Source organism: Meles meles, chromosome 9, assembly GCF_922984935.1.
Source record: "Meles meles chromosome 9, mMelMel3.1 paternal haplotype, whole genome shotgun sequence".
NCBI classification, from domain to species: Eukaryota; Metazoa; Chordata; class Mammalia; order Carnivora; family Mustelidae; genus Meles; species Meles meles.
Genome location: NC_060074.1, coordinates 35010778 through 35024938, shown reverse-complemented (window position 1 = coordinate 35024938; position 14161 = coordinate 35010778). Strand labels below are relative to the sequence as shown.

The 14161-nt window shown below is 35.4% G+C and overlaps 1 protein-coding gene across 3 annotated transcripts in view; it reads right to left on the bottom strand.

The window, feature by feature from the left end:
* The window catches only part of NYAP2 (neuronal tyrosine-phosphorylated phosphoinositide-3-kinase adaptor 2), a 266821-nt gene extending 253576 nt beyond the window's left edge, over positions 1 to 13245 (bottom strand). For 2 of the 3 annotated variants that reach the window (XM_046017979.1, XM_046017982.1), the window contains exons 1-3: positions 13171 to 13245; positions 12389 to 12874; positions 3973 to 4210 (exon numbers count right to left, since the gene is read on the bottom strand). In XM_046017979.1, coding sequence (XP_045873935.1) covers positions 3973 to 4193 — 221 coding nt within the window. In that variant the 5' untranslated portion in view covers positions 4194 to 4210; positions 12389 to 12874; positions 13171 to 13245. Of the gene's footprint in view, positions 1 to 3972; positions 4211 to 12388; positions 12946 to 13170 lie in introns of those variants that run through there. The other variant, XM_046017981.1, reaches the window with a different exon arrangement.
* Between the last annotated feature and the right edge of the window lie 916 nt (positions 13246 to 14161).

Here is a 14161-nt window from a genome sequence, read left to right as displayed (position 1 = left end):
TGGGCCATGCTTTTGGGAAAAAAAAAAACATTTAGAAGTCTTAACAATTTAAGAGGTTTTGCTAGCATTTTGTCCTTTCCAAAGATATTTGCATTTTAAATTAGGATTCCAGAAAGGCATGGGCTTGGGAAAGAGTGTGTAGAGTTACTGATAGAGGGACACATACCACATCTTCAAATCCTATCACATGAACAGCTACAGAAGCAGTAACACAGCAGTGTTTGGAATAAGATGAACCAGGTTCAGGACCTTGTCCTGAGGGTTAGTCATTCATTCAGTCTATTTCAGCCATCCTTACCTTGGGCCATCTTTTCTCCTATGACGGCTGAACAGTCCATGTTTGTTTGTTTTTTTCTAAGATGCCTTACATCCTAACCCTTCCTGCCTACTCAAGTCCATAATCACAGTAATTTTTCCTTTTTGTTCCTGAGCCATTAGCATTTCCTGTTCTATTATAATCATTCATATCAGCAGTTTAAATAAGCTAGTTTTCTCTCTTCTTAAAAGGAAATATATAGAAAAACAAAGTACCAAAGACCCTATGTTCCACTGCAACCACACTCCATATTTTTGATTTATTTAGGCTTTAAGGCCCTCAAAATAGTTCTCTATATTTTGCTTCCCTTCCTTTTTTCCCACTCTCTCATGAATATAATCTCATTGGGTTTTGTCCCTAACCCTTCACCAAAACTGTTCTTATCAATAACACCAATGTGGGAAGAGGTGTCAATTCTCAGATCTGAACTTAGCTGATCCATTCATAAAAATCTATCTTCTTTAATCACTTTTCTGACTTCACTCTGAGTTATCACCTTCCTTCATGGTTTCCCCCCTCTCTCACGGCTGTTCTTCCTGGATTCTTCTACTGTTCCTATCATGTAAGCAGTCAGGTGCCCCAGGGAAGGGTCAGGGGTGCTTCTCTCAACCCTCCCTAATTTTAGATTCTAAGTGTACTCAACTAGACTCATGCCTTGAAATCTATAGAATACGATGACCCTCATATTTATATCACAAGCTTCGATCTTATCATAAATCCTGGATCCAGATTCTCCAACTTGAACATCCAAAAAAGCTCACAAAACTGGGATACCAAAGCTGAGCTTTTATTCCTTCAACAGTTAGCTCAAACTTCTCATCTCATCTTTGCCACTTCATTAAATGAAAACATCATTCTTCTCATGTTTCAGGCAAAAGACAAAGCAAAGCACATATGCACACATGCACATAAAACAACAGCAAAACAAAGTTGAAAGCCATCTTTTTGTTTGTTTGTTTGTTTTCTCTTACTCAACTCCTCTATCTCATAAATTAGAAAATTTTGATGGTGCCGATAATTTGATCATTTTGTGCCACCTTTTCTATTACCACCCAAGTCAAAGTCACCATCATCTCTCACCTAAATTACTGCAAAGGCTGTGTCTCTGGACTTCCTACATTTAGCCATACCCCAACCATCTATTCAACACAGAAGCAAGAGTAACCCCAATAAAAATGTTCAGTTAAAGCAGGTCACACTTCTGCTCAAAAATCTTCAGTGAATTTTGTTTTTTCTTTCAGAATAAAACACAAAAGCTTATAAAGTTCTCCATTATCTGGTGTCCTTCTACCAGTCTAGACTTACATCCCCTCACTCCTTGCCTTGGTCACTGTATGACACCCTGTCCTCTGCTTGGAACACATCAAACTTGCTATTCCCTCTGCCTAGAATTCTCTTCCTACCAATAGTCTACCTCACATTTTTGGCAGCACTTTTCCAATGTCTCAAACATCATTTAAGGAGCCTTCCCTGGGCTCTGTTTTTATCTCTTTTACCAAGTTTGTTTTACCACCTGTTATATATATTTATATACAATTATATTTAGTGTTGTTGCTTCTCTTAGAATGTAGCTTCCTTATATCAGGAACTTTGTTCTATTCATTGTTGTCTCCTCAAGGTCTTGAACACTGTCTGGCACTTAGCAAAATTTTAAGATGTATTTCTCCAATCAATTAATACATTTAACAGCAAAGTTTTATTGAAAGATCAGCCTGCTTTAGATCCTGTTGGAAGAACTGTATAGAAAAATAGGATCATTCTGCTCATGAAACTTACACTGTAGCTTGGATGTCAGCAGTCATGGTGCCTATTACATGCATTGTTTGCCTCTGGCCTTGAATCATCTTAACCTCAGATGGGAGGTGTCCTATCTATCTGACCTGGATCAGTGTCATTTCTTATGACCAGGATTAAATCTCTTTGTCTGATCGTTATTTCAGGGAGGAGTCAGAATTCAATTTGAAGATCAGTCCACTGTCTTAATATCTTTAGATAGAACCCTTCTAAAGGCTGTTGATGAAAGGCAGAAGTTAATAGCACAGTGATAAGCACACTTAAGTACTTTGAAAAATCTAATGAAACTTCTGCAGATAATTCTATTTTTAAGGTTAAAGGAAAGAATGAATGATTGAGTTTTAATGCCAAGATCAGGAAAACTTTCATTTTAGAGACGAAACTGTTTTAGAAGACAATGTGGGTTATCCATTTAGTTATGAATTTTAGAAAACCCAGTCTCATAAAAGCAAAACGCTTGCATACACAGAGAACCCCATCTGAACTACTTCCCAAGGGGAAAAATTGTCCTGAAGAAAGGGTGTTTAGTCTATTCTAGAAGGGAATCATTGATACCAACTAAAATTGGGTAGAAATAAAAAAATAACATAGTCCCCAACAACGTATTGGCTTAAATGTATGCAGTCATGACAATGTTTATCAAATATGTAATTTCGTAAACATTTTTTGTTTGATGATGCATAGATTTTGATGATGCATAGATTTCCATTTTAATAGTCCAAAATAAAAAGATAACACTCTTTCAAAATAATTCTCTATAACAATTCCTTTTTTGGTTTCCAATTCTCTCTCTCTCTCAAACCTCTCATATGAAGTTATTTGCCATTAAATGATTAAAGGAGTACATCCTTATCTAGTTTCATTATAAGAATAAATAGTTCATTAAAATAATAATTTCTTTTCCCTAATATCATATTGTTTGTTCACAGAGAGTAAGCAAAGTATTAATGTCCGAGTAGATGAAAAATCCACCAAATATCTAAATAGCTTAACTAATATTATTTAGTATCCAGTTAATTGATATGGATTAATTTTCCAATTTTGAATCATCATACTTAGTAAATGGACATTATTGAAGAAATAAGACTTTGTATAACACAATATGCCTCTACCAGTACCCCTATTGTGCGTGCACACACACACATACACACACACACACACAAACACATACGCCAGAAACACTATGACGTTCTTTGGAAAATCAAAAGATGTATATCCTTCTTTGGTTTTCAGTGCCCCAGGAAGTTTAGGCTCAATTTGGAAGCTGTAATCTGGCACTTATTTGCTTGTAGCTGTAGGTTTTGCAGTATAAAAGTCATTTCATTTCAACAAACCTGGGGCACTTGATACCAGACAAGATATGTTAATAGTCATAAAACTGCACAGAGAGCACACTGAGGGTTCCCCCTGCCTTCAGAGACTCCTATGATTCTAATTATCGATGAGTCTTTTTATAATCTAAGAAGATGCACTATTACAAAGTAAGAACTATAAACAAAGATCATTAACTAAGGTGGAGTCTTTCGTCAAACATTGACTCTGAAAATGTTTATGTGTTCCCTTGGGCTTTTATCAAGAGGTTGTTTCGTATGAGCTTTTATTAAGGAAAACTGAATTCTTTCCCAGTCCCAGATGTACTTCTATATGCACAACACACCAGTAAATAACTTTTGTTAACTAAGGCAAGAGTCCTGTGAGTCGGATCAATTGTGTTTCTGTTATAGTTGAGGTGCCAATTTCATGATCTCACCCAGCCTAATTGTGATAAACACACTTCCTGACCAGGTGACAAATCATAGGCTTTGCAGAACTGACCAATTTCCTCGTGTATGCAAGACTCAGAATACTTTTTTTATATTTACCGTTTTATTGCTTCTTCTTGTCTTCGGCGTTTTTCATTCTTCTCCTTCAAGTAGGCCAGGTTGGTTTCATTTCTCAAGCGGTCATTCTCTCGAGCAATGTCTGATGCATTCTGAATAACCAAGCCATCATAGGCCTTCATCCCCATATCCTCAATATATTGGAGAAACGTGTCCAAAGGGTCTTCATCAGGATTAGAACTCATCATCTTGGAGGGAATCATGTAAAAAGGAACACTTCCTGTAAGATGAGAACACATTTTACCTTTATCAAAGGTGAAGATAAAAAACAAGGCACTGTATATTCATCCTAATATCTTGTCAGTCCAAAGCTCCAATGATTATGGTAGAATCCATTTAGAGAAAATGTCTCATTAGAAACTACAAACCATATTTGAAGTATATATTAAATGAATGTTGGTGGAGTAGTAAATACTCCCCTCAAACCAATAAAATTAGCACATCAAAGGCCAAATCTCTCACGCTGAAAGGTAATATGAGCATACAAATACAGTGTGCCAACATCAATGCTTGGTTTATGTATTTAGCATCATGATTTTGTTTCTCAGAAATGTGTTCTTACATCAATAAGATATATCAGATCCAAGCTTCATTTATTTCTAATTGCCATAAAGACTTCTCTGCTCAATTTCAAATGGAACGATATAATTATTTGGAACAAACTTTCTTATTGTGTGTGTTTTCCTTATAATTTTAAATTAAGATCTACAAACCTAATCCATTTGTGCAAAATATAAGCAGCAATCAAGGAAATACACATTTCTGATATAATTTGTTTTGGAAATAATCTCTTTGTGATCCAACATTATTTCCCAAAATGGTGCTCCATCATGGCTTCCTACTTAATGACTCAAATATTGTAGGTCACCAAGATCACATTAATCCTCACCAGTCTGGTAATTCAAGCAGTAACAACTACAATTATCACTGCTACATGAAGGTTTAAAAACCCAAACCATAGAACAGATTACTGAAAAACCAAAATCAAATCAAAACACAACAAAACATAAGGATTTCAACCAACACATATGATGCTCACCTACAAAATGATGGAAATAATAACTTCTACCTCCTGCTGATGTAATGATTTAGAGAGATGATGCTATAAAAAATTTAGCATAGAGTTTAATAATAATAAGCATATAATAATTTTAGTTAACATTATCATAATAAAATTACAGATAGAAAATTGGCAGCAGTGGTAATGTCAAATGTGTGTTTGTGTATAGATAGATGGGTGATGGAAAAACCATCAGGCAATGAAAATCAGGGTGCCCTGAAGTATAAGTATCCAATGAATCATAGAAATCAATGAAGCCAAGGGATAAAGAAATGGTGTTTTAATCAATCAAAAATAGAACTGAAGTACTGTACCTTCATACAAGATAAGTACTTTACCCTTCTAGCTTGATAAGGCTTACTGTCCTCAATTGCATCTTCACTGTTGTATAGAAAACTAGTATAATTGTGTCAGATTGTAAAATCAAAAGCAAAATCAATTAACAAGAAAAAATGTTGGCCATTTAAAATTATAAATTACATTTATATCTTTTATTTTCTTTAAAAGGCTCAGAAAGGCATTTTTAAAATATCAGCCCAACTATCTAAAGTAGATGTCCTAGACTTTCATTTTTGCCATTACGATTCATTTTCATTTTGATTTTTCACAAGTATAATCATCTTTCATACCTGGATGGTAACTATAGAAACTTTACTTTTATCAGAGTTTATTAGCATTTCAGCTGTCAGTCAATTCATATGTTATTTGAGTCCCACTCTGAATTTAAATATTTATTATCCAATCTGTAAGAAATTGTTGAAACTAGAGGATAGAAATTGTTTGTTGACTCATGATTTCTTTTTTGTTATGTTAGGTTTTATTATGTCTGGTTTGATTTTAAGCCATAATGGGTTGGCAAATGAAATGATCTTATAATTCCAACTATCTAGCATAATTGAATTGAATTATAATATCAGTCCATGAGTTTAGATGCTCAAGTGGTGGACATATATAGAAATAAGAAATTACTGTGACAAACAACTACAATTTTCTGCAAAAAAAAAAAATAATAATAATAATAAAGGAGCACGATTCTCAGAAGCCTGAAGCATTGACATTATTGAGAATTCATATCTACCAAAGACTTCAGCACTAGGTTTACCTGGATTTAAAAAAAAAAAAAAAGATCTGTATAACTTTATGGCAATTAACTCTACCATAGTTAAGTGAGCCAAGTCAGTCTTACAAGGATTCCAGAGATAATGCCTCAGGGTGAAAGAGGAACATCCCCACTTTGCCCTTGAGCAAAACTGAATATATCTCATTATGACAGGTATTACCCCAAAATTTGTGTTTCTTCCCTTAAATTTTCCTCCCATACAAATGACACCAGACATTCTTTATACAGCTTATATATTCTAAATATTAACAAGGTTAATTGAGTACTTCTGAAAATTAATTATTTCTCTAAGTGGTCTTTTCAATTGGCTGGAGTTTAAATTGTGTTTATTCCAAGACAGTTTTAAACAATAATATCATAAAATATTTATACTACGGAAAGTTGTACTGTAAGATTTTTTTAAAACTTGAGGTAAAAATTTAAGGAAAAAAAATCAACCATAAAACCTAGTAAAATGTACAGATGATGAAATCCAATGAATATGATGATCATGTTTGTCATCTAGATCTAGGGAAGGATTTGATTCTACAATTGTTCACTTATTCAAATATTTCGTTTTATTTTATTTATGTATTTGAGAGAGAGAAAGAGCACAAACAGGAGGAGTGGCAGGCAGAGGGAGATGAAGACTCTTCACTGGGCTCCTTGCTCAGTGTGTGGTGCTGGATCCCAGGACTCTGGGGACATGCCATGAGCCGAAGGCAGACGCTTAACTGACTGAGCCCCCCAGGCGCCCCATTCAAATATTTCTTGAGCAGCTATTATGAATGAGGTGTTGATATGGCAAAACTGTGTCCTTCTAGACAATCACATTGCAGTGCGTAGCATGATAAATAAGAAATCACAATGCAATGTGACAAGGGCACTGATTCAGATGGCAGTCTCAGCTTTCATTGGTTCATCATGATTTATGGTCACCATTTTTGAGGATGAACAAAGAACATTTTTTGACAATTATATCTAGCCTTCAAAAATAAACATAAACAATGGGCTTGAACCCTACCACTGTTTAAGCATCACACTTTTCTGCTCTCTTGTCCAAAAGGTAGTTTGTAATGGGGGGCAGGGCAGAGGACAGTTATGTAGTCCTGAAGAGCATAACATAACTGAGAACTGAGCAGGATGTCCTGAAAATTCCAATGAAAGGACCTCTATGTCTCTGACTTTGTGTAATTCAATGAAATCCTCTAAGCCTTAGTTTCCATGTTTCTGCAATGGTGGTTGGAATGATACTTACACTGTTGGAATTTCAGTCAGAAAATTCATATTCAAGAAATGTGAGCATAATCATTAGTACCTAACATTGCTATTAGATAATTTTCACAATTCTTAACCATGACCAAGATGATGTTTAGTAATAGTAATCACTCCTTGATTCCTTGATAAACACTTTTTTTTTTTTTTTTTTGCTTTGGAACGTAAGTGAATAGAATGTTTAGTGCAGTTCAATGTTCTTAGTCACAAATGTGCAAATGGAGTCATGGAAGGCATTCATAGACTTGCCCCCTAACCAAATGCATGCAGACAGATGGCTTATCCATTCTGCCCCATTTTCTACACCTAGGAAATAAGGGAATTGGCACAGAAGAAACATGAAGCTCAAGCACTCAGACTCCACCCTTCCAAGCCAAAGGATGTTTCTCAGCCACCTGAACTCTGAATGAATGGATTCATTCTTTCACTCCTCACTAAAGGAAGGTTAGGCCTCACTAAAGAAAAGTGAACTTGATGTGAAGTGTCTGTCTTATTACACCTGCTACAATTTCTGTGTAGTGAGAACCCACAGTCAGGTATGATCATAAATCTGTTTGTCTTTCAGAAATTTATAGTTATGGCTAAGATAGATATTGAATAATGTATGCTCTATATCACTAAAAACTTGGCTTCATTTTGACTGCTGGATATTAAATCAAGTTCATTTCTGGCCTCTGAACGACAATCCTGTATGCAAGTATTTTGTAAAGGCTTGTCTTGAGCACCTAATTCCTAATGTTGTCATCTTAGGGAGACCATAGTTAAGAAGCAAAAGAACCCTTCTCCTTTAGGTAACATATTTAGCCCTACTGTAAATAAGTAAGAGATTCTTATTAGACCTCAAATGACTGTGTGGTACATTTGTGACAACAATGTGAGTGAGATTGCAGGGAGCTTTTAGTTTTGCATTTTTCCAGTTATCCCCTTTATTTGAATTAGTATGTGTCTACAGCCATTTTTGCTCCTAACAATTTAGACATTTTAGCCCCCCCTAGAGCATTAGTTGAAAACTGACATATTTGGTCTTCATCTATAAGGTAGATAGGTTTTAATAAGAATGTATGTGATGGACTCAAACAGTGTAAGATTTGTATGTGTGTTCTTTATCTTAGAAGTTGTGGCTAATATTGAAAATCTGTGTTAGGATTGTCTTGGAAAAGCACTTAAAATGACCTGAAATCAGAATCCCCATACAAATCAGACAGCTTCACATCTTCACTTTATGCCTTTCTTCTACTGCTGTATTGTGCATTCATAAAATCCTCCTTTTGTTTGATTTTTGGATTACTGTATTTAAAATCATTGCCATTCTAATAAAAGCTACAGATGTTGGCTTAAACACAAATGGGTAGTTAATTGCTCATCTTTATTTTATACTTTCACTCTTGCAACTTATTCCCTGTAGACCACACCCTTCACAAAGACTATTTTATATAATATTGTGATGCTTCCTAAAATTTCACTCTCTTCAGCTAAGATGCACCAATTTAAACTGGTGAGATTGTGGTCCATATTTAAAATACAAGCATTTAACTTTGTATTGAATTAACCATGTCTTTATTTTCTTTTGTGTAAAACCATCACTGTACCTTATCCATGCTGAGCGTAGAGCTGAAAATAGCATTACACTTCTTTACAATGTTTTCACTGAAATAAAACTACTTATTACATATACAAAGGTATCCAAATGGAATCCATAGAAACATAAAAACCCGCTTCTTTTTTTTCTCTTTCTGTCGCCACTACTTGCATCCAAGGAACCCAAGAAGTTGAAACACTACATGACTTTCAATGTTAAAGTATAAAAAAAAAAAATTAGAGCACATTTTTGAGAATTAAGTGTTTGCAAAAACTTTAACTAAGAACATGTATTTATGTAGATTTACCTTGTAAATTAAGGAATCAATTTTTTTGTAGCCTCAATTTGGCAGAAGATATTTAATGTGGCACTACACTAACTGGTGTCAAGATTGGGTTCCCCATGGTATAGAAAGTATTTAATTAATTACATGCTGTTGTTGAAGAAAAGACATACAGAAAGGGTCAGATAAAAATTAAGCATGCCATCTTGCTATGCATGCTAAAGTATTTCTCTTTTCTTAAAATCCAGAACAAATTCCTCCTTTAGTGTAACTTCATGTGCTGAGACATGGTCACTCTGGTTCTACAAGGACTGGCTCAAGTGGGTGTGTTCACTTACTTACCAGGCAGAGCTTTCTGATGGGTCATTGGCCGCCATTTACCAAAAGTGGGGTTCTACTCTGTTAGTATCATCTGAATGAATTAGCCCACGGGCCCTTGTGGGGGGCTTGTTCTTTCTCTTCTTAAACTGTTTATTCAGAATTCCTGAAATAGAACTATTCTCCATCTAAAACTTTGGTTTTCTAAGATTTAAAGTTGTGAAAACTCCATTAATCCAGATATTTGGCATATCTACTGAGTGATAGAGGAAGAAAAAGCAGCTGTTTGGGAGAGAACTGCTCCCCAGTTCTTGAAGTTAAGAAGCTTAAATTTTAGGTCACAGTTAATCCTATAAGATAATGTTATAGCTAGAATAATGTAATGTTTATCTTTTGTTGTTATTGTTTGTTTGTTTGTTTGTTTAACAGAAAAACAAAATACATAAAAGGGAATACATTTCCTGGTAGATAGATTAGGCATTTTACCTTCATTTCACATTTATGTATTTCATTTCATTTGCATAAGGGAAAGTGTTCCAGGCTCCTTTCTTTAGTTATTTCTGAGGTTTTCACACCACACCTGTCTCAATGCTGTGAGGAACTTATTAGAATTGGAACTATTAAAATTTGATTTTCCCTCCTACTCCAGTCATTGCATCTTCCCAAGATAGAGAATTCTATTTTGTCTAGCAGGATCAACTTATTTAGGTAAGTTTCCCAAGGAAATTTTTACTATTTTGGTGGTGGTGTTCAAGAGGAGGAAAAAGATCTCTTTCATTTTCTGCATGTACTCAGACCAATTTGAAAACACATTGTGACAAAATATAAGTATTTAAATAATCAGGCTTCATATGCATATGTAAAATATGTATGCAAATTAATTTCTAAAATTTGCTGACTTCACATAGGATCAAATCAACACAAGATTGCCTGGTTATAATTTGTAACCTGTGCAAACCATGTCAAAATTGTTTTTTCTGATAATGTGTCAAAAATAAATAATCATTTCACTTTGATTTTGCTTAAAATCCTATGCTCAACCCCACAAATGGTCACACTCATTTTCTTATTCTCACTTTCATCAAAATGCAGCTGTTCTGCCCAAAATGGGAAATGTTAGAGTTAAAACCATGAGAGCTTGTTCAAGTGACTACAAAGACACTGATTGCTTTTTTCTCAGAAAGCAGATTACTTTGTTGAGTTTTTCTCCACTCTCTCCCTTCCCCAAATGAATAAAATGGGCATAGATTATGTTAATGGAGTAGCATCATAAATCGGACACTGGCCCCCAACTCCCAGGTTGTCATGGTGCTATTTGTCTATGGTGTAAAGAGATAGCACATTTCCAGTAATATTAGGGACTCACACAAAATGTCAATGGCTGAGGTACTTTTCTGAGCCTTTGGCCAAATGTTTCCAGACACTTACAAGGCAGTATTTGCAAAGTAGATATAGTCAGTATGATAAATTGCTGACTGGAGCTGCAATGGAAACCATCTAATTGAATTGAGAGGGTATGACTTTTTTTTTTTTTTTGTAACAATAGGCAGCCTTCTTTTCTTTAGGATTTTTGCACTTCTCTTTCTAAACTTTGCAAATGCCTCAAGTCCTTGGGCTTCTCAATAGTTCCTTGTGAAGTTATGGTATTTTCTTTCAGGTCAGTTTTCACTGATTTCCTAAACTGTCAATGTCCTTCAGAGTCCCCTTCTTTGCTGAGTTGGCAAACATATGTTGCAATTTCCACAGAGAAATAAAATAATTTTGTTATTTCTGGCTCACATATTCTCATGTTAATCTGTTTACCAATTGACAATATAGAAAAGAACTTGGAATATTATTTAACATGTGAAGAATTAAGAGAGGAGTTAATTTTCACTCTTGCTCTAAAGTAATTCTTTCATACTACTTGGTTATAAATTCTTGCATGTTAAAATGACTAAAACTACACTGTGTAACTTCTTACACTGGATTCCCTGTTTTGGGGCTATGTTCACAAAAAAAAAAAAAAGAAAAGATATAGTCCTATGATACCAAAACAACTTTAGGGTTTACTAATATGAAGGAACAACGTTATTTCATGTAATAGTTCTTCCAGCTAGGGAAGACACATTTCTTATATTTAAAATATTTTTGGTTTTTGGAAAAATTAAAATGGAGACACCCAACAAAATAAGTGTGTGTCCCAAGTGAAATAAGTCTTCTTAAAGTTCTATAGAAAATATTTGTTGTGATGAGACTAAGGAAACCTTCCTGATATCAAGTGATATTAAAATAAATGTTTCTCAAAGAGGTTTATGTCTACTCAGTTAGGAAGAAGCAGTTTCAGCTTTGGTGTATGTCTGATAGTTGTTTTTTTTTTTTTTTTTTGAAAATGCAAAATTAGACTGACACAAATGTGCTGAGAGACTGTTGTAAAATATTTATGGTATGGAATAGCAGATAAATAGCTAGCATGCACAACGTGCATGCCAATTAACACCCTGAAAAATATTTTCAATGCATTTAATAATTTAACATGGCTTATTTTACCAATGAAAATCTAGTTTAACCATTTCTGTGATAATGTAACTAAGTGAGTAAGAGGGTACAAAATAGCCTGAGGCTTATTAAAGCCTTGGATGCCTTTGCTGTGGCTTTATTTCTGTTCTACCTAATAAGACATGCAAACTTCAGCATTAAGTATCCCCAGATAAAATTCATTCCATTTCATAAGTAGATTGCTTGATCTATTTAGTGTTGGATTCAATTAGCATGCTTAGAGAATCTGAAAAATGAGATACATACCAAAATTTAAGTCTCCAGGGAGAGCTAAGTGCAATAATCAGAAGGTGACTTGTGTCTGTCAGAGCCCTCTCTCGCGGTTGATCTCAGGGCAATTCTGTAGGAGTAATCCAGCACCATAAGAAATAGACTTGTAGTTCAGCTCAGTTTTTCTTCAATTAAAGTGCATTGTATCTGGATGGGAAAAGTGTCCATTCCCAGATTCTTCATCGCTAGAGATCAGAGCATTCTTGATGTTCTTCCTATCAGATAAAATGGCCTTTAAAGTTTGCTAGGAAGATACGGTGGCAGAAGACAGGTGCTTGCTTCCTTAAATCGACATTCAGAGAAAAGAGGGCATAGCTAATGGGTGGGGATGAATACACAGCCCCTCTCCTTCCAGGTCCAGCAGGAAAGAAATTGAATGATTTTACCCACTTTGCTACACAGATGATTACAAGACTCGAAGCAATCACCCAGGCTGGCTAAGATGCCTCATTTGATTATATTCTGTGAAGACAAAAATAAATGAAAACAAAAAATCAGAAACATCTCTCTAAATGTCTCCTTTCAGCCAAAAAGATGCTCTTTCTCATTGCCACTTACATACAGAAGGTTTGGAGCAGCCTAGCTTGTGGCATCGTCCCTCCCCCGTGACAACCAGCTCTCTCTCCCATTCTCTCTCTTTCCCCTCCCTCCCTCCCTCCCTGCCCCTGACTCCCTCCCTGCTTCTCTCTCCTCTCCAGCTGCCTTAGTCTGTTGATGCTGCTGCTGATTAATCAGGGATTCTGAAACAAAGAACCTACCTTTTGAAATAAGCAGTAATCTTTCTTCTCTGTTTCTGCAATCCTTCTGCATTGAACGGCAAAGCTGCCAGCATTCTAGCACCTTGGATAGTTCCTGCTCACTAGGCCCATTGCAAACGGGAGGAGAAGAAGGAACTGAAGAAATGGCAAGAAACCTGAAAGCAGCATCGTTCTACTTCGGATTTCGCCTCCCTGGGGCCTCCCATCCTCATTAAAGTCCTCACATCTAGGCAACAGAACCTCTCTCTTTTATCTGTCTGAACTGAAGCCTGATTAGTAAATAATAAAACAAAAAGAAGATAAAGAAACCCCTTCATTTATATCCACTACAACACTAATTCAATCTTTATGGAGAAGAAAAATAGAAATCCATCCAAAATAAATGTTCCCATTACAGAGGGTGTTTAAGTGATAAGCTTTACACCCCTGGCATGGCTAATGAAAATGAGCAACAACTTAAATGGAACATCGGGATCTCAGTTTGATACCCTTATTTGATATCAATTTTGCCTCCACCCTCCCTGCATAGCGGAGCCAGGCACACAATTACTGCTGACGTACTTCGGGCTGCTGCTTGGGGAAAGAGGGGAGGAGTCTTTTAACCTCATCAAAACAGCTTCATGCCACCTGCTCCCATGGCATGAGAACAAAACTAACCCACTTAGAAAGAACATGCACAGTACACACGTATGTTGAATAAAGATTGCAGGCGGAGAGCAAGCTATTTTTTTTTAATAAAAATAAGATGTGGATTAACTCTGGTGTTTGTCTCACTGACTCCTATAGATACACTGTTGAAATATTTAAAGTCATCCTATTTCCTACATTTCCTTAGGACTCTCCTCATCCCATTCTTAAAAGCCTGCTGAATATATGTGCATATGCCATGTTATATAATATAATTTATATGAATATATGTATATATGTATGCAAAAATATGTTTCTATACATACACACACAAGCTCTAAGTTTTTATCTGACCTATTTTTCC